This window comes from Ciconia boyciana, chromosome 3, assembly GCF_034638445.1.
Source record: "Ciconia boyciana chromosome 3, ASM3463844v1, whole genome shotgun sequence".
NCBI lineage: Eukaryota > Metazoa > Chordata > Aves > Ciconiiformes > Ciconiidae > Ciconia > Ciconia boyciana.
The window spans coordinates 228,122-254,980 of record NC_132936.1 but is presented as its reverse complement, the minus strand read 5'-3'; the positions used below and the strand labels follow the sequence as shown (position 1 = coordinate 254,980).

General features: G+C 47.9%; 2 protein-coding genes across 3 annotated transcripts in view; both read left to right on the top strand.

Annotated features, from left to right (window-relative positions):
- The window catches only part of NRBP1 (nuclear receptor binding protein 1), a 43,549-nt gene extending 19,698 nt beyond the window's left edge, over positions 1–23,851 (top strand). Inside the window, exons 8-18 of one of the 2 annotated variants that reach the window (XM_072858041.1) lie at positions 16,688–16,771; positions 17,048–17,106; positions 18,272–18,370; positions 18,446–18,578; positions 18,860–18,962; positions 21,597–21,647; positions 21,742–21,877; positions 21,968–22,021; positions 22,414–22,477; positions 22,563–22,618; positions 22,823–23,851. In XM_072858041.1, coding sequence (XP_072714142.1) covers positions 16,688–16,771; positions 17,048–17,106; positions 18,272–18,370; positions 18,446–18,578; positions 18,860–18,962; positions 21,597–21,647; positions 21,742–21,877; positions 21,968–22,021; positions 22,414–22,477; positions 22,563–22,618; positions 22,823–22,921 — 938 coding nt within the window. In that variant the 3' untranslated portion in view covers positions 22,922–23,851. The remainder of the gene's footprint in view (positions 1–16,687; positions 16,772–17,047; positions 17,107–18,271; positions 18,371–18,445; positions 18,579–18,859; positions 18,963–21,596; positions 21,648–21,741; positions 21,878–21,967; positions 22,022–22,413; positions 22,478–22,562; positions 22,619–22,822) is intronic. The other variant, XM_072858042.1, reaches the window with a different exon arrangement.
- A 109-nt stretch (positions 23,852–23,960) lies between these two features.
- KRTCAP3 (keratinocyte associated protein 3) lies at positions 23,961–26,738 on the top strand. Its single transcript, XM_072858040.1, has 6 exons — positions 23,961–24,181; positions 24,310–24,369; positions 25,036–25,236; positions 25,493–25,627; positions 25,967–26,058; positions 26,250–26,738. Exons 1-5 carry the CDS (start codon positions 23,963–23,965, stop codon positions 26,048–26,050), a joined length of 699 nt encoding a protein of 232 aa, XP_072714141.1. The 5' UTR covers positions 23,961–23,962; the 3' UTR covers positions 26,051–26,058; positions 26,250–26,738.
- The last annotated feature ends 121 nt before the right edge of the window (positions 26,739–26,859 follow it).

The following is a 26,859-nucleotide window of genomic DNA, read 5'->3' as shown; positions in this document are numbered from 1 at the left end:
ATACACACAGAGTTCTCTTCCCAGTGTTGTGAAGCTTTGAGAGCTGTGTCCACTGAGGCCACGTGAGTGCTTCTTGTAGCAACCAACATTTATAATCAAGGTTATAGATTCTGGCTGCAGCAAGCTGCTTGTCTTGGCATCCTCATCCAGCATCACTCACTTTGGCCTGCACTTCGGGATGCTGGCTTGCCTTGGGCCTGTTTGGCAAAGATATGCCCTGTTCAGGCAGCCACCTGTGCTGAAATGTTTTATTTCATAAGTAAGAAGTGATTTTTCTGGCAGTGCAGTGCATCCTTGCATACTCTATTTTTTTCACCTTTGCTATTCCTGTGTCTCTAAAAATCTGTCTGCAGTCAGGATGCATTATATTGTACCTTGACATACCCTTTCAAGTGACAGCTTTGCTATCTGTCGTCCAACTTCTGCAAGTATTCTCAAACCTAAGGTGTCGTCCAACTTCTGCAAGTATTCTCAAACCTAAGGAGTGTGCACTTGCTGTCCTGTAGGCATTTGTCTGTGTGAATTCTTGGTTTGATGTTGACAGCGTACAGGAAAGAGTGCTCTGCTTCGCCTGTCATCTAAAAATAGCCTCTCTTCATAAACCGCAGACCTCTGTGGCTTTTCTTTCCATCAAAGAACTCTTGTATTGTCTCTTTGTTCCAGAATTGGGGTCTCTCTTCTCTGTAACAAACCTCTGATACATGCTTGTACCCAGGGAGACTGCATCATGGCAGAAGGAACACTCAGTTCTCTATCTGCCTGTAAACTTGGTGACATCTTGCTCTTCATACAGGCTGATGACATCACAGGGTTCACTTTATTATCTTTCCTTGGCTTTGTCCAGGTGGGAGGAATTTCCAAGTTGTGTACATTGGATACCTATGTGCTGGCAAACACAACTGGCTCCCTGGCATTCAATTCAGGCCACTTATGGGAAGTCTATTGTAGACTCGAGTACATAAGAGATCCTTCTCTTTCTAGTTTAGTTTAAAAATACTATACAGCTGCAATCTTTCTGATTGGTAGCTGGAACTTTGTTTGTAAAAACAAACCACTTGAAGTTGGTATCTAGAGCCATGGCTTTTTACCAGAGGGAGGTTCTGCAGATCAGCAAATGTGACATTCTCAAGAGCATTCAGACTCCCAGTGGTGCCATTCAGAGGCTGTCTAGAAGAAAGGTGGCTCTCTGAGTGTGGGTCACAAACGGTTGCCTCAACAGAGTTACACCTTTGCCTGCTCCCTGCAATTCCATAGAGCTTTTGCTTCTATTAGGCAAGGTGGGAGGGACAGAGGCAATTAGACTGATGTGCTCTTTCAAAGAGTAGCGGGTGTCTGTGTGCTATAACAACTGTTATCCTCAGCAAGATTCCTTGGTAGTCCTGAAGAGGACATGTGCTGGGAGTGTGACTGTGCAGGAACAGTGCTTATTTGCAGTTGCTCCTGAGCAAACTTTCTTCTACTCCACAGTTTTAGACTTCCTTGCTCACATTGTGTTCAGAAGTGAAGTGATTTATCTGGGAGATTCTGGTTCTTTCTTAAATAAAAAAGGAAGTGAGCGTGAGTGGACTTGTGGTCAGAGGAGGAATCCTCCAGATGTGAAAGCTATGGCTCCAGTGCAGGCTGGAATTAAAGTTGTCAGTGTTGCAGAATGTATTCTTATTCCTGTAGTGCCTACCCAACTAGGAAAGTCAAAACTACGTCATCAGAACTGCTTGGATGTATTCGAGCTTGAGATTCTCTAGTACTGCTGACTGTGCAGTAGCCAAACAGGCTATATTCATGTTCGGGCCCTAGAGTGATAGTTGCTTTGGGGTCACTTAACAATGTTACGCCCATGTTTATTCCTTCATGTAGTTATTTCTTACAGCTGGCTAGTATCTGAAAACTTTTCTGTGTTTACTTAAAAGAAGCGGGGCAGTAATTCTCATGGATTTAAGGGGAACAATGATTCAATGCACTTTGATACTGCCTCTGTCCCCAGCACCATTTTGGGCTATGCTCCTGAGAGCTCCTCTTCCCTTTACTTTAAGCAAAAGAGAATACTTGCTGAATGTGGGGCAAAAATCTGGGGAAAGGAAGCTGCTAGTGTATTCTTCAAAACATCCTTCTGTCTGCTAGGTGAGGATGTACTAGAAGAGTAGTGCCTGTGACTTGTGTTGCATTGGAAATGGCTGGTACTTACTTGTTCCTGTAACACCTGTTTAAGTGTGGGAGCAGCCCTTCTGCCTATCACTCCTTGCTGCTACTTCACATTGCAGAAGCACATGCATTAGCAGGAATGACCCTGTTTTTCTTGTTCTGCATATAATTCTGGATCAGTCTCTTTTTTTTTTTTTTCCTAGAGCCACCTGTGCACTGCAGGAAGAAAAGAGATTAATTTAGTAGTAGGGTGTTGCTGTTACTATTGCAATGAGTTTTGGGAAGAAGGATGAAATCTTTATATGCTGGGGGTCATCTGTGGAAGAAAAAGGAAGTGGGAAAGAGGGAGGATTTCTCATACTGCTTAATTGCAAAAGCCATCCATAATCCATTAATTTACTAACTACTTTTTTTTTTCAGTGCCATAAAGTGCAGGGTTAATAGATATAAGGAGGAAAAGTGTCAAATGAGTGGGGAGCTTTGGAGAACTTGTGATGAGGATAGGAAAGACACCTAAAGTTCTTAAACTTGCCACTGCTGTTCCCAGAGACTGGAATGTTCCAGCTGCTTTCTGGAGTTGTAGTCAGATGAAAACGTTCCTTGTGAGAGGTCCAAGTTGTTTTCTGTGTACTCTTCCACAGGATCCACATGCAACACTATGTTGCATCTGTGCATATCTGTATTGTCTAACAAGTGGACCTGTGAAGGGAGCATGTTGTGAGGTGTTTTACTGTGGGAGGTCAAATGTACTCTGAGTGCGAAGGAGAACAGTGTGTTTAAACAGGGTGTTCGATGCTGCTGCTTGCTTGTGTTAAGCAACGTTGGGAGATGTTTCTTGTAATTCTCATTGGGAGCATAAGAACCAGTCACAGGTGTAAAGAGGTGATGGGTTTGAATTAAAAATCCTTTTGGGCAGCTCTTGGAGTGCCCCAGCAGAACTGAGGCCTCAAACTGGAGTGTCTTGTAATGTCTTGTGGTGCCCCTGAGACATGGCCATGTATTAGCATATGCTGAGTGAGGCTTCCAGTAGAGCATAGGGGGGAGTTTAGTGTTGTGCTAGTATATTTCCAAACAGGGCCTCCAGGCACTCAGCTGATGCATATGCTTTCCTGTCTTCAACATACCTGACCTCTAGGATTCATTGTATATTTAATTGCAGTCTGTCCAGAGTCTCTTTTCAGTTCCAGGCCAAGGTGCCAGGAGACTGAGTCTTACTTGGTATTAACTCTGCTATTAAATTATGTGGCCAGGTATGTAAGTATGGGTTCTACTGCCAAGATCCATGCTTAGGAGAAGCTGCTGGGATGTAGAGAAAGATAGTTGTCTGCTGAAGGGGGTGCTAAGGGACTGTAGGGCACTCGCAGAAAGAACAGGATTTCCAGCTGCTTAGCCTCAGAGTCAGCCGTAATCTTCTACTTGGTCAGAGGTATCTTGTTTCCCTCGCCCAGTCTGGTTCTCAATTAGAAACACTAATGTTCCTTATGTAAATTTATTTTAAAAAAGGTGGCTGGAGGCAGGGCCAGATTCTCAGTCTTGTCCATGTTTTGCCATGATTCTGACCTAGCTGTCTCTATCGATGTTAACTGCTTGCTGTTTCATCAACTCATTGACTTCTATCTCGTTTTACTTCCCGCTTACGGGCTGCTCTGTTACCAACAGTCTTTCATAGGATATTTGCTAATGGTGAGCAAACTTCTCCGCTCCTGTGATGTGACTACCACTATATATGTAATGTACATTATTTTATTTGTGTGTGTGTACATATATATTTATATATATGTGTGTGTGTATATCTATATTTGTAACACACACAAACATACACACTCTAATTTATTTCTACAGTGTTCCCTTGCTATAAGGCTGGTATGTAAAACTGTTCGGCTTAGGTGCATCCTACTTTGAGACCTTGTGTTCTGTGCTGGGATGCAAACTGTTCTTTGTGCTCTCAGCCAAAGCCTTACAGAGAGGGAGCACTGCCCTTTGTGAAGTCTCCTGGTTGTTAGTTCTCTTCCTCTCCTTGTTCTTAGAGCGTGCTAGTCCATGGATCCTAGTGCATGCTGGCTCCCGCATGTCAAGCCAAGAGGATGCATTGTTCTGAGCTCTTCCCAGCTGAACTTTCCACATACATTAGGCTCTTTCCTGCTATCGCTCTGCTAGACTTGGCTGGGCACCAAACCTGGACTAGCCTTTGCTTTGTGCTTGGCTATCCAATTGCTTGCTTGTAGTCTTAACTCCTTAGTTGTTTTGTTTTTAAGATGAATGTTTCAGTGAATCTGTCTGGCTCCTGATGGCCAGAGAGACATCCCACCCAAATGAGTCCTGATTGTGAAGTAAGGTTTACTATTTGTGTTTCCCCAGACAAAGCTCTGTTTTTGGGGAGACTTGTGCATATAAGGAGGGAGTTGGGCTGGTGGGGGCTAGAGAAGGATTTGAGTGCTGCAATTTGTAACCCTATTAAATAGATCGCTACATTTACATTTAAAATATTTATTTTATTTTTTGCCACCAGGGTGGTTCTTGATGGTTACAGTTTTTCTACTGAGTTGGGAGCCTAGCAACTGTCAGCTGAAAGCAGTAGAAAGGGAAGGGCCTGTCCAAATGGGCTCTGTGCCTCCTTAGTGTTTGCAGAAGGAGGATGTGGTGTGCTGCTCTGCATCGCCAGCACAGTGGAGGCTCTCTCAAAAAGCTAAATCTGTGATCTTACGTAGCTGAGGGAGAAGTTGATGTAGTCGGGGCTTGCAGCATTAGGAGAGTAGATTTCCTTGGGGATGGCTTGTTTACCAGAGTGCTGCAAGCTGGGCAAGCCAGGCTGTGGCAGTCACGTGCTGCAGGCTGCCTTTGTGGCGTGGAAGAGGCGAGGTGGCACACCAGCAGCAGACAGACTGGTCCAGGAACAATCCCACAGAGTAGGAACATGACTGAGCCTGGGCTTCAGCGTGGGTTCAATCACGTTGATGGCAACAAGGTTTAAGACTAGCAAGCCATTTCTCAGAAATCAAGTCACTGCTGCGAGGAGAACAAAAGGCCCTCGTTCTAGCAAGGCAAGAAAAGGGCCTCAGCCAGTGGTCTTCAGGATTAAGAAGCAGCTGTGGTATCTCACTTGTGCTGAAACAACATCAGATGGCCTTGAAATACTGAGCTTTCTTGGCTGGTTTCTTGAGAACTCGTTTTAGTAGTACTGTCATATCACTATGTGCTGTTCATATGAGAGCTAGAAATTGTTTAATCCTTAGATCTTGAACAGTGATTTGGGTTTGAAAACACTAAATGTAGGGTATAAGGCTCCTGTTCCACTTGAGCATTGAGCTAATAAGGTGGTGAGTGACATGCTTTCATAACTAATCTTATTTTAGTCATTACTTCACTCTCTTGGATTTTGTTACCTGATGTTTAAAGACTTGTCATGCTGTTTTTTACATCCTTAACAGACAACTGAGACACTTAGTAGGTGATGTAGAAATAAAATAGGGGTTACCAGGATATCTTGGATCTGGTGCTTTTTTTTTTTTAAATAAGGCAAGTGTGGTTTAGAGAAAAAATAATGGATAGTTGAAATCAGTGGACATAGAAAACTTTTTCACCCATGTTGGTATTCATTTAGGAAGATTTAACATGAATTTATGTAGTTTAGCTTCTAGCTGTACAGTTTTATGTGTAGAGTCAAGCATGTCCTCTACCAAGCCAAACACAACTGAAAGCGTTTGGCTTAGTAGAGGACGTGCTTGACTCTACACATAAAAAAACTTGGCAAAAGTAAGGCAAGCTTTCACAAGCAGAGGAGAAGGTTTGTATCTGACTACAGGTGCTGCTGGGAATGAGATCATGAGACCTGGCAGATGAATAGTTTTGAGTGGAACTTTTTTTGCCCAGAATGCTTCAGAAAGTCCAGAGTGCTATGCAGGTTGGTTGTGGGTTTTTTTTTTGGTTTGGTTTTTTTTAAGGCTTTGTCTCACCTTGGTCTGTGGTGTCTTTGAGACTCCCAGTGGTATAAAAGCCTGTCATAAAGTTAAGATTCTTCACATTTGGATTGTTCTTGAGAAACTCTGTTGAACAAACTGGGTGGAATAGCATGAGGTTAACTTCTGATTGTAATAAATTGACAGGCATCTCATGATCTAGCTGCTGTTATGATTACTAGAGTGGCAAAAATGGTTACCAGAGACCTGCCTTGATTTTTGTCTATAAGCACACACCTTAAGGCAGGAGGAGCAGTCATAGGTAAGTGACAGTCAGTGGGCTTCTAATTACTGTGGTTAGTTTTTGAAATTGCAGCTAACACCTGACTGAATGTGTTTGTGTGTTATCATTTAGTGTGTGTGTTTGGGGGGAGGATGTGTTTGTGTTTTTTTGTGTGTGTTTTTTTTTTTTAAGGCCAGATTTAGTGGTAAGAATTGGTGTCTTTGGCCTTCTTGCAAAGTCACCAAGTGGAATGCATACTTAACAGATTTACCTCCTACTATGCCATGATGGTAATAAACTCTCATTTTTATTTTGCAGAAGGTTTAAAAGCTGGCTCTTGCTTCATGTGCTTGCCTTCCTTGCTCAGTATACCTTCTCTGTGCTGCTGTGAGTCATCTCATTCATGAAAACACCAGAAAACAACTATCTTCTAGACTGGTTGTCATTTTCAGTTAAATAGGATCTTCTAAAAAGGTTTCAATTTCCCAGTTTAGTGCTCCAGGTTATGAGAACTTGCCTTTTCTGTGGTCAAATTTATTATTTTTGTGTTGCATTGAAGGTACCTGCTGCTTCAGCTTTGCTGGATTGTGTTTTTTTCTCTGCCTTTATGTGGATTTCCAGGATGTGTCAGGGGACACATCTTGTAGTCATCCAGGTCTTCATTTACCCATTTTAGTATTAGTACGACAGTTGGGTATGTCTGCTCCTTTTGGGGTCCTTTGATTGAAGGCATGTGGAACATCAGCATTTTAGAAGGCTCCTTCATGCCAGTTCTTGAAAGATCACTTGAATACAAACTTAGCAAATATTTTACAACTACAGGATGAAATGCTTAGCATTCTCCCTAAATTGTTGAAGAGCTTTATTTGGAATTTTATGTGAAAAACTTTCTGTAGAAACAGAGGCAGTTAATGCAGGAGGAATACAGAGATGCTCTCCAGTCATGTGAGGATGGGTTAGGAAAGCCAAGGCCATCTGGGGTTGAACCTGGCAAGGGATGTGAAGGGCAGCAAGCAAGGATTCTACAAGTAAACAGCAATAAGGCGGCTAAGGAAAATGTTGGCCCTCTGTTAATTAGGGTGGGGGCCTTGTTGACAAAGGACACAGAAAAGGCCAAGGTGTTCACTGCCTTCTTTGCCTCAGTCTTTACTGCTAAGGCTGGCCTTCAGGAATCCCAGGCCCCTGAGACCAGAGGGAAAGTCTGGAGCAATGAAGACTCAGGTTAGGAAACACTTAAAAAAAGACTGGACATACCTAAGTCCATGGTGCCTGACAGCATGCATACACAACTGCTGAGGGAGCTGGCTCATGCCATTCTAAGGCCACTGTCAGTTATCTTTGAAAGGTTGCGGAGAACAGGAGATGTTCCTGAAGACTGAAAGAGAGCAAATGTCATTCCTATCTTCAAGAAGGGCAAGAAGGAAGATCTGGGGAACCACAGGCTGGTCAGCCTCACTGCAGTCCCTGGGAAGTTGATGGAGCCACTAATCCTGGAAACTACTTCCAAACACAAGACAGACAAGACTGTGATCAGGAGTAGTCAGAGTGGATTTGTGAGGGGGAAATTGTTCTTAAACTATCAAGTTTAAGCCTTCTGTAATGAGGTGACTGGCTTGGTAGACAGGGGGACAGCAATGGGTATTGTTTACCTTGACTTCATAGACGAGTGGACAGAGTATGGGTTAAATAAGCGAATAGTCCAGTGGATTGAAAACCAGCTGAACATCCAGGCCCAGAGGGTTGTGATCAGCAGCACAAAGTCTAGTTGGAGGCACATTGCTAGTGGTGTACCCAGGGTGAATACTGGGGCCAATACTGTTTAACATCTTCATTAATGATCTGGGTGATGGGACAGCGTGTACCCTCAGCAAGTTCACAGATGATACAAAACTGGGAGGTGGTACACCAGATGAGTGTGCTGCCATTCACAGGGACCTGGACAGGCTGGAGAATTAAGCAGAGAGCAATTTCTTTGTTCAGCAAGGGGAAATGTGAAGTCCTGCAGCTGAGCAGGAATAACCCCATGTACCAGTACATGCTCAGGGCTAACCTTCTGGAAACCAGCTCTGCAGGTCAGGACCTTGGGGTCCTGGAGGACAGCAAGCTGACTGTGAGCCAGCAACGCACCCTGACAACGAAGGTGGCCAACAGCATCTTAGGCTGTGTTAGGAAGAGCGTTGCTGGCAGATTGATGGGAGGTGGTCCTTTTTCTCTCTTTAGCTCTGGTGATACACCATCTGGAGTGCTGTGTCTAGGTCTGAGCTGCACAGTACAAGAAAGATACGGACTTGCTGGAGCATGTCCTGCACAGGGCCACAAAGACAATTAAGGGACTGGAGCATCTGTCCATACAAGGAATAGTGCCCACTGACAGGACAAGAGGCAATGGGCACGAATTGACATACATTAAGTTCTAGTTCTATCTAACACAAGAACACTTTTTTTTTTTTTACTGTGAGGGTAGTCAAACCCTGGAACAGGTTGCCCAGAGAGGTTGTGGAGTCTTCCTCCCTGGCGATACTCAAAACCAAACCGCATGTGGTCCTGGACAACCTGTTCTAGCTGACCCTGCTTGAGCAGGGGTGTTAAGCTATATTTGCAAGAGGTCCCTTCCAGCCTAGACAATTTTGTGATTTAGGCCTTGAGGCATGTGGGCCGAGTAGTGTTTTCACTCTAGCTTCTGCTTTCAGGGGGTGAGCTTTTCTGTTTATCAAGTCTTCCAAGGTCATTGTGCAGCTTCTCTTCGTCGTGTTGTGAAACAACAGTAATCACAGAGATGTGAAGTCTGAAATTCAGGGGCATTAAACTTGAAATACTCAAACTAGTAGACCCTAACTGCATTTTAATTGAATATGCATTTATACTGGTTCAATCTAAATTTCTGTTAAGCAGACCTGCTCAAAACATAAAATAATTTTCATAGTCATGTTTGAGGACTTCGTTTTTCAGTGTACGTTTTTCTTCTGGGAGTAAAAGATTCCCCCAGAGTAGCGTAGTCCATAGCGTTTCAGTGAATGTCTCTTCTTGTTTTTCTGATTGCATGTAATTCTTGCACTGTGATGTGAGGCTACTGCAGTTAATTAGTGCCGTGCCATTTCAGTTGTGAAAGAACTGAGCACAAACAGCAGTCCTGCTGCCCCTTGATCTTTTTGATATAAATACTGTATTGCAGTCAGGTGATGCAACCCAAGCAGGGGTTTGCCCGGTCCGTAGGACCTTCATTCCTCTGGTCTAGAACATAGAACTTGGTTTTGTGTGCAGATTTCAAATCTCCCTACACACTTTGTTTGGATTGAAGTTGTTTGTATCATGAACTGTTCCAGATAAAGTGCTAATAAGCTCCTAAATTCCTCCTTAAGAGCTTGCCTGCAACCAGGATTGACAAGTACTTATCTTACAGGTCCTCTTTATCTGTTCTTGTGTCTACGGTCTTGCATTTCCTGCTCTGCCTACTGGTCTTGCATTTCCTGCTCTGCCTACTCCTGCTTTCTGCTTCCATGTAATGGGTGTGGTCAAACATGTCAGTTTAAAACTCTGACTGCTTTTTTACTTAAACATAAAAATATCATCCACTGCTTCACAAGAAATCTGACACAGCATGATCATTTTCCTTCCCATCATTCATTTGTATGCCTTCATATTTACATGAGCCAACAATCTGCTCTTGCCACAAAGAAGGCTAATGATATCCTGGGCTGCCTTACGCAAAATATTGCCAGCAGGTGGAGGGAAGTGATCCTTCCCCTCTGCTCAGTGCTGATGAGGCCACCCCGGGAGTGCTGGCTCCAGTGCTGGGCTCCCCAGTCCAAAAGGGACAGGGATGGACTGGAGAGAGTCCAGTGAGGGGCCACCAAGATGCTGAAGGACTAGAGCATCTCTGCTGTGAGGAAAGGCTGAGGGAGCTGGGACTGCTCAGCCTGGGGCAGAGCAGGCTCAGGGGGTTGAATCCATGTCTATAAATACCCGCAGGGAGGGTGCCAAGAGGATGGAGACAGGCTCTTCCAGTGGTGCCCAGTGCCAGGACCAGAGGCCATGGGCACGAACTGGGCCACGGGAGGGTCCCTCTGAACACGGGGACACGCTCCTCAGTGCGAGGGTGACACGGGCACAGGCTGCCCAGGGAGGTGATGCAGCCTCTGTCCTTGGAGCTATTCAGAAGCCATCTCAACATAGTGTCCTGGGCACCTGGCTCTGGGTGTTCCTGATTGAACAGAGGGATTGGACAAGGTGACCTCCAGAGGTCCCTTCCAACCTGAACCATCCCATGATTTTATGATTCTATATTAATTTCTGTGGAGAAGGATACCTCTCTCAAAGTACATTAATTTTTGTATGATATCAGCTTTCTGTTGCAAGTACTACTGGTTCTGCTTCAGCAGTATTTTTGCTGAAGTAAAACGGGCAATTTTTAAAGCAGAGATTAATTACACTACTCAGAAGCAACGTCAATGGATGTGATGAGAATGCACATCGATGTAAGCAGCTGGGGGGGCTGTTATCTGGCACTGGTAACTGTATGTAGTGAACTTTTCATATACTGAACCTCTTTGCCCTTTCATCTCATTAGATATTCAACTGTTAAAAATAATAAACTCCTCTTGCTTCTGGTGACTCAGTGTTGCAAATAACTTTGCAAACACTGTTTACAGTCCCTGATATAGATCTGCAGGGCTGTAGGATGTTTGTATTCTGTGATCAACTTAAATCTGCCACTGCTTTTCCTGTTTGACTCTGTTTATTTGCTGTATACTTCTTTTTGTTCCAATAGGTGCCTAGTTGCTTATTTTCTAGGCTTTGCCATCCCTAATAAAAATTCAGTTGTCATCTGAGTGTGCAAATGAAGTGAACTGTGAAAGGTCTTGGTTTTGTGCAGTCTTATACCTTTTTGCAGTAGTGAAAATGTCTTGAGCATATGAGTGCAAGAGATAATAATGTGGCCTCGTACCTATCCTGGCCCTGTGGCCGTCCCTTTATAGTTGCAAACAGATGGTCTTGCATTCAGTTGATTGTTTTTGAGTCCCTGTGGTGCTGGTACAGTGCAGCATAGGTAAGGTGGTTAATCGTCCCCTGTTGCTGGATTGCACAACAACCCTGGGACTAACCTTAAAGGTTAGTTGTTGATCCTTCTTGCTGTCATCTTGTTTTCCTCTGCTTTCTAAGCCTGCTGAAATCTGGAGTACAGTGTACTTGAGCACTTTACCAGAAGAGTGGAGTAATATACTCTTGCTTTGGAGAATGCTTAGGTATTTGCAGGAGACGGAGTGGTTCAATGGCTACTTTGGGAGGAAAGGAAGAACTGTTGGGCAGATTATCTTTCCTACTTGCAAGGAGAAAGTGTTGAATGCAGAACAAAGCTGGGTGTGAATTGGACACAGAACAAGAGGAAAATGTCTTTTGCAGCATGTAGTGTTTAAAAGGGCAAGTTGCTGTGTAATTGGGCATCTCTGCTAAAACCTGCCACTGGTGGCAGTTGGGAAGTAATACCACCAAGTGTGTTCTTGGCTGACGCTCCTAATGACTGACGGGTGCTCTGACGAGCTGCCTGTTTACCCTGGTGAACTCTTTGCTCTAGCATGTCCTTGAGGGTTTGAGAAGTCTAGCAAGCTCTGCATGTTCCTGTAGTAATGCTGATTATTTCTCTTTATGCTTTTATTATCAGATTGAGTTCAGCTTCCCAAAGGCAAATTGCTTGTCCTACCTTCTACTGTACTTCAAATCTCTTTTTACATCTGTCCTGCACGGACACCATATTTGGCTGAATCCTTTTCTAAAATTCATCTTTGCTTTGCTAATTCTCTACCAGAGTGATCAGTCATGTAGTGCTATGTCTTGTAGTCTGCCCCTTGCTGTCTTCTTCTCTGTGGCTGAGAAAGGCATGTTCGTTGTTAATGTTGGTGATCTTGCTTTCCTTTTTGACCTTTGTTGTTTGTCTTGCTTAACATAGCTGCCCTTAGCCTTTATGCATCTGATCATTGACAGAATTAAGAGTCACCACTAGATATAGTAGTGGATGGCAGGTAGCAACCATGTGCGAATCAGTCAGAAGGGCTTGTGTCAGAGATACCTTAAAGTGTGTATTCTTATCTTGTACAGTTAAGAGTTTGTTTTAAAATGTACGCTCAGGTGAAGCTCCTCTCAAGCCTCTATCTGTGCTAAGTGGCTTGCACACCAAGGTGATGGACCTACAATAGTGACTAGATCAGACCAAAACCAAAGCTTCTTGTCTTGGCTTCTAAAATACTGTCACAAGGTGTAACAGCACTTTGTCTGCCTTGTTTAACATGCTTGCAGTGAGTTTTTCAGAGCTGACTTCAGTAGCAGGTTGTTGCTGTCACAGTGATGAATGGAACAGATGTGTGTCTGGCAAGGCTGTCTCTGCTTAGCTCTAAGGCATACAGTGAAGAATCTGGTAGTCTTATGCTATTGCTCTACTGTTTAATTGCTTCAGCTTTGCAATAACAGAGCAAGGTTATGCATGTGACTTCCAGCCAAGTTGCACGTGAGCTGTGATATAAACTGCTACAACAGGAAAAAGGCTTGTCAAGTGTGGCTAATCAAACCTAGCTGCAGAGCCAGTCTCTGCAACAGTGACAGAAAAACATGTTGAGGAATTCCAGTGGGGCTCTGGATATCAGGATCAGAGGACCAGAATATCAGAGGGTGCGGGTCCCTGGATGATCTACAATAGCAAATTCGGAACTGCCTTTCTGTGTGTCTGAGTTGGAAGTTCCCAGAGACAGTGCAAGCCCAGCTCTTTCCAGAAATGACGGTGCCACTGCAGAACGTCCATAGGACGTGGATGCAGAGAAGCTTATTATCAAGTCCTTAATGAGGTGCAGACAGCCATTATAGATAGAGGTTGGGTTAGGATTCCATTGTACTTGCCTTTCTGGTATGGGAGTGCCTATGTTACATCACTGGCTAAGGTTTCTGTTGATAATGGCTTTTTGCGAATGATTACTACCTCTTCCCTGTTCTTAAACAGGGCCCAGGAGCAAAGGACAGAATGGCTGGATAGAGAACTGGCCCTTGCCATTCAACACGTGGTAGTAACAGTATTTAAAGACACATTGCAAAATAAAGCTAATCAAAACATTGTTTGGAAGATGACTTTATACTTGGCTGATTCTGCTTCAGGTTTGGCAGGGTAGTGTTGTCCTGGGTAGCACCCTGCCAGAGTTCCTCACTGGGAATACTGGTCCAACACTTGATGGTGTGTGCTGAATTTCTGCAGCGCTGTCACTGTTGACATAGTACCTCTCTCTCAGGGGAGGCCTTGATGCCTCTTCCCTTCTCCAGGGGTCTGGCCCTGGCCAGACAGCGGTGCTGCCCTGGCAGCAGCTCAGCTACACACAGGATCTTGGTGGTGGTTGCCAGACCTCTGACTGTACAGAACTGTGTAGCTGCAGATGGGTTTTGGGTTCCTGTTTACTCTTACAATCCATTGTACTGATAAGAAAGGCAGAATGAATAGAAGACTTCTAAAAATAAGACTTATTTTATATCCCCAGATTGTCTAGTTAGTTCCCGGTAGTCAGAGGCTGTCATGCATGCAATAGATGTTAGGTTTAGCAGGGTTCACAAAAACACCTGTTTGATAGTTCATGTATGCTGCATGCTGCACAAAGACATCCAGTATTCTATTAAAAAAAAAAAAAATTCAGACTTCAGAGCAGAAGCGTTTCTGAAGTCTTAAATACCCTGTTCTGCAAAAACTGGGACAAAGTAATAGTTCTTGTAGACAGGGAACAAACACGTTTGGGATCAGCGAGATCCTATGATTGTGTTACAGCCTAGGCTTCGGGAATGCCAAAATCTTAATGGTATTGGTCACTCTGAGAAAAAATTTGTTCTTGATTGAAAACTTCACAGTATTCAGGTGGCTGTGCATTTCTGGATGTGATCAGCCTCTGGCCCTTCATAGGGCTGTAGCTGTCCTTATCTCCACCCCTCACACCCACCAGTGGTATACTATAGATTTAGGATAAATTATTTTTAGTTCCTACAAGTCTCCAGCAGAAGTTCTGAAAGTCATGAGTGGCAGTGTGTGTGTGGTTTTGTGGTTTTTGGTTTTTTTTTTTTTTTGGTTTGGGGTTTGGTTTTTTTGTTGGGGTTTTTGGGGGGGGTATTTGGGTTTTTTTGGGTTTTGGGTTTTTTTGGGTTTTGTTTTTGTTTTGTTTTAAGAAGGCAAAACCTCATTTGACAGTATTGAATTGTTTGTTTTTTACAGTGGTGAATTGTTCTTTTGAGTAGAAAAGAATAAATCACTTAAAGGGAGAAGGGGTCAGTACTGTTAAACCTCATCTTGATTCCTTGGCCAAAACATCTATGGAAAGGAAACAGGAAAGAGCAGTAATGATGAGGAAATCCAGCTGCAGGAGAAGACCTGGTATAGCCCCTCCTCTCTCAGTAGCCACCTATAGACCAGACATACACAGTGGGCTACTTAAGGCAGACACTGCCCGTAGACAAAAGTAAGTTAACAGGACTTCTCCATTGTGGATGTCTGGGAACCTCTTTAGAAGACCCAGTATGAGAACCTGTTGTGCTGGACAAACCTTGGGTGATTTGCCCTATATGCGGAGTCAGGCTCTGGCTGGAGGCATGGTGACAGGGTAGAAGCTGATAAAGGGCTGCCCTACCGGAGGGATTTGGAGTCCCTCAGGCACTGATCTCATTAAAGTTGAGGCTGTTAATAGAAATGTGGGGAATGTGTGATGTTGAGGTAGGTCAGGATATCCTCCAGAAGCACAGAAAGACATTAGAGGACTGGACAAATTCCAGTTGTAACTAACTCAGTAGTGCAAAATACAAAGCTGCACAAAAGTCCAGAGCTCATCATTTGGGAACTGAGGAGGATCTGGCATCTACTAGCTGCTCAAGGGAGGAATTTAACCCACTTGCGTAGTGTGCAATGCTAAGATCCATTGGGGCACAGTCCCCAGTAGAGAGAATTGGTGTGATTGTGCATTGCCCTGACCAGACCTCATCTAAAGCAGTCGGTGGGAAAACGCAGAGCATGTCTCAAGAGGAAGACAAAGAATTTAGCTTACTTTGCTTAGTGCTGTGAAGCTGAGAGGACCTGCTGGTGTTTGTAAAGAGGAAAGCACTAGGAATGAAGTAATCTTACTGGACACCCAAGATAAGAGCCAGCACAAGAACAAAAAGCAGTAAACTACTCATGAACGGTTGGTTGGGAAAGTAGACACTGGCCATTGGAGCAAGCTCTGTTTCCGGTGCTTGAATAAGATAATATGATTTGGTATGTGCCACACAGCAAGCTTGAGCTGGGTTATCAAGGAAGATCCTTCTTGTCTGACTAGAGCCCAAAGAACATCTCTCCTCTGATGCTGGGAACTAGTTCAGTCTCATTCAGCTGGGAATCCTCTTTGTGTCCTGCCCTAATCCAGGAACACCTCGAAAAATACAAGTGGTTTGGCACGTCCCATGCGAGTCCACATTGTAGCAGGTCCTGTACAGACCAGGAACAATTGCGATTATCCAGGAGGTTGACAAAGTGGGAGATGGGTCTGAGACTGTGGGACTGGGCATGTTCAAGGGTGGATGTAGAGCTTCAGATGGGATGGTGACTCTGTGCTCCCTGCCTGCCTCAGTGTTTATCCCTGGTGGAGCCAGCTGCTTAGTTTTGGAGAGTTTTTTGTAGTCTTTTCAGAGGTGGCTGTCCCGAAGGCTTATCTTTTATGGGGGGGGGGGGGGTCTGTAGTTGTGTTCTGCTTGTTGTTCTTGTGGCTGGGAGTTACTCCCTCCCTGTAGCTCTGAGTGGTTTGTGGTTGTTGCTGTGGAGGTGTTGGCTGCTGGGAGACCTCTACTGTCAGGGTGGTCATCTCTCCTCATTCAGCAGCTTTGCTTGACTTTTATCTTGAGGCACTTTGGCACCAGTGCCCTGCTGATATGTGGAAGAGTTGCATTGTAGGTCTGTCCCTATCCTAGAGCCCTGAGGTGGTGACTAATTGCAGTGATCTTGGCATCTCTGTCTGTTCTTAGGGCTTCTGTTATAGTTGAGTTGCTTGTGACAAATGCTATAGACCTGACTTAAGTGCTTTCAGGACTCGCACTTCAACAGGGAGTCCTTCCCAGCTTGTCTTCCCATTCAGCAGAAGCTGTGGTCTCCAGGTTTGCTCTTGGAGAGTAACGCTGAGCTGCCTTAGTTGATCTGCAGCCAAGGAAACAATGGAGAAATATATCAGGGCAGGTGACCTGAGATGAGGGACTGATGAAGGGTCAACTTAACTCCACTGTGCTGCCCCTTTGGGCACCTGAGGGCCCTGGAGTTGCATGTGTTCCCTAGGATCTAGTTGGGGATGGGCTATGGTTTCCTGTATCCTAAGCATTCTTGACTTTCTTCTAGTGGCACCTGACACAATTAACAACCACGTGAAGACCTGTCGTGAGGAGCAGAAGAACCTGCACTTCTTTGCCCCGGAATATGGAGGTATGGCATGGCTACAGGTGCAAGCCTGGTTTTGCAAGCCTTGCAGAACAGCTTGGAAGCATTAGTATCTTTTTTTCAGCTACAGGCTCATGACAGATGTCACATTAACAGTTTTGAGTTATTTGCCTGCTTAAATGCTCCAACTCATCTGTCTTTTGATAGCAGAGGAGGGACAGAAGGCTGCAGCATTATCATAGCCTGATACAGAGGTGGTCCTTGCTGGTGCTGCTGAATGCAGGGATGGCCTGATAACAGAGCGTTATTTCTGTGTTACAGAAGTTGCCAACGTCACCACCGCTGTGGACATTTACTCCTTTGGAATGTGTGCACTGGAGGTGAGTGTGGAACACTTTGGCTATGGGGCAGAGAGAGAATGAATCTGAGGGAAGGAGATGGCTCTGTGGAGATGCTGTAGTTATGGGTGGGTTAGCTTGGTAACAAGTGCATTTTGTTCTCTTGAGCCAAATGCGCTTTGCCTTGGAGGGATCCCTATCGAGGCTCCCCCGAATGCCTTACTAAGAAGTAAATAGCTCAGTAATGCGTAGTTCTTTCTGAAATTCCTAATGCGCAATTCATTACTTTGCGGGTCTTGGCCAGTTCTGAAGTCTGACGCACTGGCTGGTGGGAACAGTCACTACTACAAACTGTAGTTAACATACATGGAGAACAAAACTCCCCTTCTTGGGAGTACCTGTTCTTCCTGTGGTATCTGGAGGAGAGGACAGATGTAGTCCATAACTTTTCTGGGCCAGCCTGTCCCCATGTGGTACAGGTGCTGGCTGCAGTCAGGCGCAAGTCTGATGTACCTGATCTTAGCAGCTTAGTGGGTCCTCTGTCGTTGCAATCAGTAGGCACAAGTCCAGGAAATGGGAGTTGTTGGTAGGAGTATTTTCTGGGAAGAATTGTCAGAAAGAGCCAACACAAAGAATTCTGAACCTATGCTGCACATCCCATAAGTGAAGCAGGAAGAGAACTGTGGAAACACACAACTTTGAGGAAGCAAAACTTGAGTTGAATCTTAAGACATTCTCTGGAATCTTTTGCCAGCCTTTCCTAGCTGGGAATTTGTGTATGTGTTGGTTGGAGCCAGTTCTGGATGGTGTTGTGTGCTTGCTTTTCTGCCTGTAATACAGAGCTATTCATACAGCCAAGAGGGACACTGCCAGATTCTGGCAGTGATCCAGCTACTGCTTCATTAGAGGATGGGAATTATCAAACAGAAGTACAGGCCAATGGATCATGAGATTCAAAATGGAGATACTTGCTGTCTAAGGTAGTGCTGGCATAGTTTTCAGGTCTCCTTGGCAATCTGTTAGGGTGCTAGAAACAAGCTATCATAATGAGGCAGTCATTCTCTCTCTGCCTCCACAAACTGTGACCTTAAATAGCACCAAACAACTTGGCTGTTATGATCTCATGCTTGACAGTGATCTCCTTGAGCTCTGTTCAATGTAGCCAGTAATTCTCAGTGAAGTCTGATGCGGTGCTTTGTGTTTGCAGATGGCGGTGCTGGAAATACAGGGTAATGGAGAGTCGTCTTACGTGCCCCAGGAGGCCATTAACAGTGCCATCCAGCTGCTGGAGGACCCCTTGCAGAGGGTGAGTGAGGGCGGATCAGTGCCCCTGCAGATGTGTTGGCATTGCACATGGTCTCATGCAATTTTTGTCTTTCAGGAGTTCATTCAGAAGTGTCTAGAACAGGACCCTGGCAAGCGTCCTACTGCCCGGGAGCTCCTTTTTCATCAGGCGTTGTTTGAGGTGCCATCACTAAAGCTACTGGCTGCTCACTGTATTGTTGGACATCAGCGTGAGTATGGAGTCCCAGAGTGCCGCATCTTGTGTTCTGCAAAGCTTCACTAAGTTGTCAGTACAGCTGGCATCCTGGAAACAAAGACCTTCATGCTGCTCTTAGCAGGCAGGGACCAGGGCCTTGTGAAACAGAGCTGTGGTCACTGCAGAGCCTGGAGGAGTATGGTTCCCTGCCTGCTCTGAGTCACATAGGACATTAACAGCCTAAAGCCTCTGGGTTTTTTATTGCTTTTCTTAGGTTGGAAAGGAATTGTTCAGTTCTAACTTTTTTTTTAATAGATATGATTCCTGAAAACGCTTTAGAAGAAATGACCAAAAACCTTGACATGAGTGCAGTGTTGGCAGAGATTAATCATGCGGACAGGGAAGGAGTCAAGATGATGTGAGTACCCTGTGGTGTGCTTGGAGGGGGCTGCTCAGGTGCATGTGAACAGGTGCCAGGGCACTGGGGTGAGCACTGAAGGATCTGCCTGGGACTCTTCCCTTCAAGTTAGTGTTGGTATTTCACCACTAACTGGGAAACAAAAGGGAGCTGATGGTGCTGTTTGTGAAGGAACATTCACTCTCTGTCTGGATACAAAATACCCTTCTGTGGAGGGTAACTCCTGGGTGGAAGACGACCTTGCACCCATGTTCTGTGAACAGATTCCATACAGCTGAGATGTGAATTGTTCCCTAGACAGGGGTAGGAAATTAGCACACTGTAGTTGAAACAGTCCTTAGCAAAACCTGGCTGAACAGTTTGAGGAAATGACTTGGACCAATCACAGGCTTGTCAAATGGAGTCCAGCATGCTGGAGAAATGGTTCCTCAGTGTTTTCTTAATGGAGCAGCTCATTCTACAATATGCAAAGGGAAAGGCTGTTTTGGGCAGCTATCAGTAACACACAGCAGCCACTTAAGCTATAGAGGTGGCTCCCTAAGTAAGTGACCGTAATATGTATCAAGCAAGTAGAGTGCCAAAAAGTGATGCTAAACTTTGGATAATGAAACCTCAGCTAGTTGAGGGGTTAGCTGAAAATACTAAGATGTGGATACTGTCTTTCCAGAGAAGGCCAGGGTGCTTCCAGAGTAGCCCAGCATTCTGGGATGCTCAGGCTACTGAACAAAAGTAATCAAGATGACAAGGAAAAAAAGCACTGTTCATTTGAGAAGCTCTTTGAGCCATATAGACCTTTCTAAAAACTGACATTCTGATCTTCATAGTGCTAATAAATAATAGTATTGAATTCCCTTTGGAATGTTTTTTGTTAATTAAAGGTTCAAAATGGAGGACAAAGAGTGAATAGCCAAAGCTGTGCAAGAGAGATTCTTTACATATATTGGACTTCAGTCTGCAGAGGATTGGCTATCTGGCATACGCCAGCCTGGGACTTGCCTTTCGGTAGTGCAGTACCTCAGAGGTGCTGGAAAAGGAAAAAGAAAGCATAGTAATGACTTAATGTCAGAGAGCATCATTTCTAGATGATTCATCAGACTGCCACACAAACTGAACTGCTAGAAAAAATTGTAAATTTTTGCTGAAAACTACTACTGTGTTAGAGGATGGGAAAGTAACAGAGGTTGTGTGTGTTGAAAAGGGCTGGAGAGTGGTCTGGGAAACTGAGGCAGATGTGCAGCCTACACCAGATCTGATAGAACAGCAAAGCACTTGCGGGGCAGGAGGAGATCATGGCAGGATTTGAGCAGCTTGCAGTCTCTGGCTAATATCTGAAATTCTTCAAAGCAGTCTTAAGACAGTGGTACGGAGGAGAATGGCAGTTCAAATTTTTTGTTGCAACCAGTCTAAAAGAAGCTGTGGTCAAGTGGATGCTAAAAAGCTGAACTGAGTAAGGTGATGAGGAGAGTGTTTTACTGGGGAATTAGTAAAGTAGGAGAACCTGTGTCTCCTTGTTGGTCAGAACCAGAAAGAAATGAGGTACTCACTGTGCCGTGCAAAAGACAGTAATAGCTTGCTTTATAGAAAAAATAATGGCTTCTCTGTCTGAGAAGGCTGTGAAGTAACACCACAGGAAAAGACCATTTCCAGCTTGTTGAAAACACACTGCTGTGCAGCTATAGACAAGAGCAAATATGATATCAGGGTGCCAAATAATGGGAGAGAAGGTTATAGTAGTTGAAAGAAATGTCTAAACATGTTACCTGTACAACGTACATGTACAAAGTGGCAACCTTTGTGAACAGTCCTGCAGCAGATCAGAGAGCTGACTTCACCAAGGGGCTGGAAATCATTGTCACCACATGGAATAACTGTATGTTCTTGAGGGTGAGAAAGAGGAAGAGCAGTAGACATATGACAAGTTATGGCACAAAGGGGAGGGATTGTCAGTGCTTACTATCCTCCATCAGCCACCAGCAAGGAAGACGTTCAATGGAATTAGAGGCTGGGCAATTAAAAACAAATTGGTAGGAAGACTTCCTCTGGGACACTACATTAAGAAGCCACCAAGCTGAATGAGCAATCTGGGAAAGAAACTACAGAGAGAACAAAAGTATCCCAAACTCCAGTGAGAAATATTTGGGCAGGGCATTAAATCCTGAGGTGTAGTTTCTAGTTTCTGGTCTAGAGATATCACTCCAGGCTGGTCGTACTGTGCCACCAGCTGCTGCAGAGGTTCTTGCCTTTGCAGTGCTGAGTGCCCTTGATCTTCTGGAGATGGGACGCAGGCTTCGTGGGTCTGGTATAACAGATGTCTTAGCAAGGATTTTCAAGGAGCATGGTGTTATTGAGCTAGCTTCCAAATAATTGTTTGCATTGGACAACTCTCTACAGGGAAGCGATACCTGTTCTGCCATAATTAAAATGTTGCCTCATCCTTAGCTTCTATGAATAGTTGCTTCCTGTATAGGAAGATTGTAGTCTGTCTTGCCTTTGGCTGGCTGCCCCTGTCTGTACTCATCCTGCCCACTAACACAGCCGTAGTGTAGGACATGGGGATTTGAAATTGCATTTGAAGAGACTTGAGTGGATGGTTCTGTTAGATGACTTCTCACCTCAGTACTTTTCCCCCCCCAGCTTCTCACAATCACCGGCACTGGAGCTGGACAAGTTCCTGGAGGATGTAAGGTGAGAGGGTTTTTTTAAAGGGCAACTTTAACTGTATGTAGGACTGGAAAAATTTAGGAGAGGCATAACCTCAGACCCTGCGCCTTTCTTGTAGGAATGGTATCTACCCACTTACAGCTTTTGGGATGCCGCGACCCCAGCAGCCCCAGCAAGTAGTGGTGAAGTCTCCCATTGCTCCACCATCAGTGAAAACCCCGACTCCAGAGCCTGCTGAGGTGGAGACCCGCAAGGTGAGAGATGGGAGCTCTGTTGCTCCCCTCCCCAGGCAGCTGTGCTGTGCAGCAGCAGTCAGTCATGGGGTGTCTCTGCTCCTGTTTCAGGTGGTGCTGATGCAGTGCAACATTGAGTCAGTAGAGGAGGGAGTGAAGCACCATGTATGTTCCCATCTTCTGGCTGAGCATGCTGTGTGGGGGTATACCAGGGCAGCTGTGCGGAGTGTGTGGCTCCAGCATGCTGATGTGCTGCTGGTACCTGGTGTGACCCTCTGCTGCCACAGCTGCCATCTTTGGGGCCCAAAGCCAGATCCAGGCCCATGCCTGTGGCTGACCTGGCACGTAGCAAATGTTTTTGGCCCACCCCCAGATTCAGGCTTCCTCAGCAGGATGGTGTTGCTGGCTGTGGTTTGGAATGGAACTGGATGTGGTTGTTCTGTTAGACTCCTGTGGGGCTCTGGAGGGGGGTGGTTCCTATCCTGATGGGGATTCCTGGGGATACTGCTGGCTGTGGCCACCATGCAGTCCCTTATGAGAACTTCTCTACTCTGCAGTTAACACTGCTGCTGAAACTGGAAGACAAGTTGAATCGACACTTGAGCTGTGACCTGCAGCCCAGTAAGTACCTTTTGTCCTGTGCTCTGCTGCACTGGGGCCAGCAGTGCACTCAGTCCTGGGACTTACACCTGTTGCTGTGTTGCAGATGACAACATCCAGGAGCTGGCAGCTGAACTGGTCCAGTTGGGATTCATCAGTGAGGTAAGGAGGCCTGGGGCTCAGGCAGGGATATAGGTCTGCATTCCTTTCTCAAACTTAAATGGTTTATGTCAGACCAGTCCCTTTCTAGCTGGGGAGGTAGGAGGAATAAGACGTGTCCCTGCCCCTGTGCCCTGGCAGGCTTCAGCCAAGCTCTTGGCTTTACATGGACTGGGCATATCCCTCATTGTAGCTTGTTCTTCCCAGGCTGACCAGAGCAGACTTACCTGTTTACTTGAAGAGGCATTCAGCAAGTTCTACTACACCCGGAACGGAGCCCTGACGGCAGTGACTGTGTCATCTTAGCACCTCTCGGCTCCCAGGCGGCCAGTGCGGCTTTGTTGCCTGTGACCCCTCTGTGTCTGTCCATCACTGTAGGGCATCAGCAAGACCCCAGCTGCAGTGCTTGGAAGCTCATCCTGCATGTGCCGTGGCTGGGCTCAGCGACAATCCTCCCTGCCCGCCTATTAAAGGGGACTTTGCGCATCAGTATTATTTCCAGCCCTGTTTTTGTTGGGATTTTGCCAGGTGGTGCCGGGGAGCCGGGTCCTGGCTTGGGGTGTTCTGTAGCCCCATTCATGTGCATGGAGTTTGTTCTGTTTGAATTGTACAAAGTGTCTTTTGCACAGCACAGAAATGGGTTTTTTTCTTTTTTCTTTTCTTTCTTTTTTTTTTTTTTTTTAATTTAAAGGTAAGCACGGGGGAGCCCCTAAGCCCTGCCCCCTCTCTGTACCCCACTCTGGCAACACTCACTACCCTCCTTCCCGAGCAGAGGGAACCAGGGGTGGCCGGGCTCCCACAGCACCTGCCTGGCGCTTTGTCTGTCTCTTCTGCTCCCCTTTGGCTGCACTTTGTTTACTTGTTTTGCACAGCCGCTCAGCCCTGCACTTCGGCGTGCACTGTAGGTGCAGGGCTGCGGTGTGTGCTGACACTGGGCTGTGTCCCCTGCAGCCTTCTGGAGCCCAGCGTGGCCCGACCCACCCTGCTGTCTGCTGCCCCAGGTCCCCGTGCACCGCGGCGCCGCTGGCCTGGGGGCGGTGGGGGCTGCAGCGGCCCCGCCTGCCCCGGGGCCCGTTGGCAGCGCTGGGACCTGCCCCCGCGGCCCCCCCCCCTCCTGTCTCGGGGTGCTTGGCGGGGCTGAGCCCGCGGCTCCGCACGCCTCCGCGGGCCTGGGCACAGCGCCGCTCCTGCATCTCATTTCTATCATTTCCTATTTTTAATAAACTGTTTTGTAAATACGCGAGTGCTGCCTTTTTCCGGGCTGGGGGGGCGGGGCGGGGGCGGGCCGGGCCTGCCCTGCCCCCGGGGCGGTGCCGCGGGCGGGCGACTCTTCGTGTGGCGGCGGCCATGGCCGGCGGGCGCGGTGGGCGGCGGGGGCCGGGGGCGCTGGCGGAACCGCGGCGGCTGATGCGCGCCGGGCTGGGGCTCATCGTGCTGGGCCACGGCAGCCTGGTGCTGGGCGCCATCGTGCACGGCTCGGTCCTGCGGCACGTGGCCGGCGCCAGCCGCGCCGTCACTCCCGAGTACGCGGTGGCCAACGTGGTGTCCGTGGGCTCTGGGCTGCTGGTGAGAGCGGCGCGGCGGGGCCAGGCCGCGTGCCGGGGGCTGGACCGGGCCGCGGGAGGCCGAGGCGCGTGTTGTCCTGAGCCGGCCCTGCCCGAGGCGCGTGTTGAGCGCGGGTCTCTTCCCCGCAGAGCATCGCCGTGGGCATCGTCGCCATCCTGGTGTCGCACAACCTGTCCCGGGCAGCCCTGGTGAGTGCGGGGCCGCGGGGTCTGCAGCCGAGCGGGCCGGGGGCCTCGGCGCGGCCCAGCCCCTGCCGGGAGCCGCTCCCCTGGACCTTGTCCCCGGTGCCTCCTTCCGCCTCGCGGCTCGCGGGTTTGTGGGTGTCGGCTGCTGCCCCGGTTCAGTCCCGCCGGCAGCACCGGGAGGGTGGGTGGGCAGCAACGTGGGCACTGGGTACCGTCCTGGGGCAGAAACGCTTCAGCTGGTGGGTAAAGCTGCAGCTGAGGTCAGGCATCCCTCTGTGGGCTCATGCAGGGTGGGCCTGCATGAGGCAAGGCTGCTGCTGGTGGGGGCCTCGGCTCTCAGCAGAGCTGGGCCTGTGCTGGGGCTACCTGGGCTCAGCAGCCTGTGGGAGGGGGCTGTCCTGTGGCTCTGGGCTCATGGGAGGGGTGAAGGATGCGAAAGTTGCAAAAGCCTCATCTGAGTGCAGGGCTGAACCATGCTAGAAGGGGCAAGAGATTGCATGTTCTCGCTCGCTGCAAACATCTGTGGGGTTCCCAGCACCCCCATTACGCTGCAGAGTGGGCGTGCGGCAGCGTGGTGTGCCTGGCCCCATGCAGTGGCAGTGCCTAGCCCTGGCATTTCCCCCAGCTCTGGCCAGCCCCACTCTCATGTGTTCTTCTTGCTGCCTGCAGCATTGGACCCTACTGAGCGTGTCCCTGTTGAACTGCCTCCTGTCCACAGCGTGCAGTGTGGGCCTGGCACTGGCCATCTCCCTCACCATTCACAGCCGGGGCATGCACCTTGTCATGGGCTGCAACAGCTCTGCACTGCCTGCTGACGCCCGTGCAGCCATAGCGACCAACGACTGTCCTTTCAACACCACACGCATCTATGTGAGTCTGCAGGGCCACCACACCCCCCCATCCCCTCCCACTCTTCCCCTCTGTCTCTGCTTCCTCTCTTCTTCCTTTTTCTTCTTTCTCACTTCCTCTCTCTTTTGCCCACCCTCTTTCTGCCTCTCTTCTTCTCCCTCCCCCCCCCCCCTTCTCTCCCCCATCGCCTGCATGGCCTCTCTGCTCAGCTGCAGGCAGGTAGGCTGGGTGCAGTGGACCACGCTCCCTGAGGGACCTCCGACCCTCTGTTCTGCAGGACACAGCCCTGGCGCTCTGGTTCCCCTCCATGGTGCTGGCGGCCACAGAAGCTGTGCTGTCTGGCAGGTGCTGTTTGGTGGCCTTGATCTTCCGGGGCATTGGGCCCTGTGCACGCAGCTACGGCAAAGAGCAGGTATGCCCCATCAATCTGGACGGGTCTCCCTGCCTCTGCCCCACCATTTCTGCCTTTTTGCTGCATTTTGAAGGTGCTGGGTTCTGCTGGGCCCTTGTTCCCATACCAGCAGGCTGTGCAGCAATGGGAGGGGGGAATGTCAAGTTTGAAGCTTTTCTAGCCAGCCTTGGTGACAGACTGGCACCCCTTCATCTTGGGTAGTTGCAGAGAGACCCTCCTCTTCATCCCTCTGATAGCCAAGCTTGTCTGTCCTGGCTGTCCTGAGCGAACGCTGCCCCCCAGCCTGGCCCAGCCCTTCACACATCCCTGCAACCCTCCACCTCTTTTTTTTCTCTCTAGCTGGCTGGGCCAAGTACAGTGAAGGAGGGGCCACCACGTGAGATGCAGCAACTCCTGGCAGGGCTGGCTGAGTCTTGTGCCTAGCTGGAGAGGTGAGTGCAGTGCATGGGCTATGCTTGGGGGACAGGAGGGGGCAGGATCTGCTGTCAAGAGGGCCCCTGCCCACACCAGCCCCCTGAAACGTCTCTTTTCAAGCACATGCTACAGATACTGGCCAGAGGTGTCAGCGTATGCCTGGCCCTGCAGCACAGTCGTGCACTCATGTGTGCTCTTTCACTCCCAGGTGATGCTGCAGGAGTGCTGTGATCCAGCGAGGTGAAGTTGCACCTGCACTGTGCTCCTGGCCCAGGTGTAGGCGTGGGTAGGGTGGGCTGCAGGGGGGAGGCATGTGCCTTCCTCCCCCCGCCAGCCCCAGCACCCCACCTGGGACAAACCCTGCAGATTCCAGACACAAGCTGCCCAGGGTCACCAGGCAGCCTTTGCCCAGCAGGTGCCATGGGTCCTGGATGCTCTCCTCTTCTCTCCCGAAGCTGCAAGGCCCTTCCTGGCACACTAAAGGCTCCATTGGTCTTTTACATGCAGTGATGGGGGTGGGCAGAGGTGCTGGGGCCTGGCAACAGCCAGGGCTGGCCAGGGTCCTGGTGGTTCTGCTGCAGAGCAGGCAGGGTCAGCTTGCTGTGCCTGTGCTCCTGCAGACCAAGGAGTGGAAGGTGAGGAGCCCCTTTGTTGTGAGCCTCTGTTCTTTCCCTGAGTAAATAAAACTTTTCATTTTCACACTGGCTGCTATAAGTGGCTCCCCAGGGTGGATGCCTGCTGGGAGCTGGGCCCACTGATGGAAGGACAGTGCAGCTGGTGTGGACACCCATCTCCATGCTTCCCCTCCGCCAGGCACA

What these genes read in the sequence shown, in the direction of transcription:
- KRTCAP3 (XM_072858040.1), top strand. Translation starts at nt 23,963, where the DNA reads ATGGCCGGCGGGCGCGGTGGGCGGCGGGGGCCGGGGGCGCTGGCGGAA. An exon ending in CCGTGGGCTCTGGGCTGCTG is followed by an intron (nt 24,182 to 24,309) that starts GTGAGAGCGGCG and finishes TCTTCCCCGCAG; the next exon opens with AGCATCGCCGTGGGCATCGT. An exon ending in TCAACACCACACGCATCTAT is followed by an intron (nt 25,237 to 25,492) that starts GTGAGTCTGCAG and finishes TCTGTTCTGCAG; the next exon opens with GACACAGCCCTGGCGCTCTG.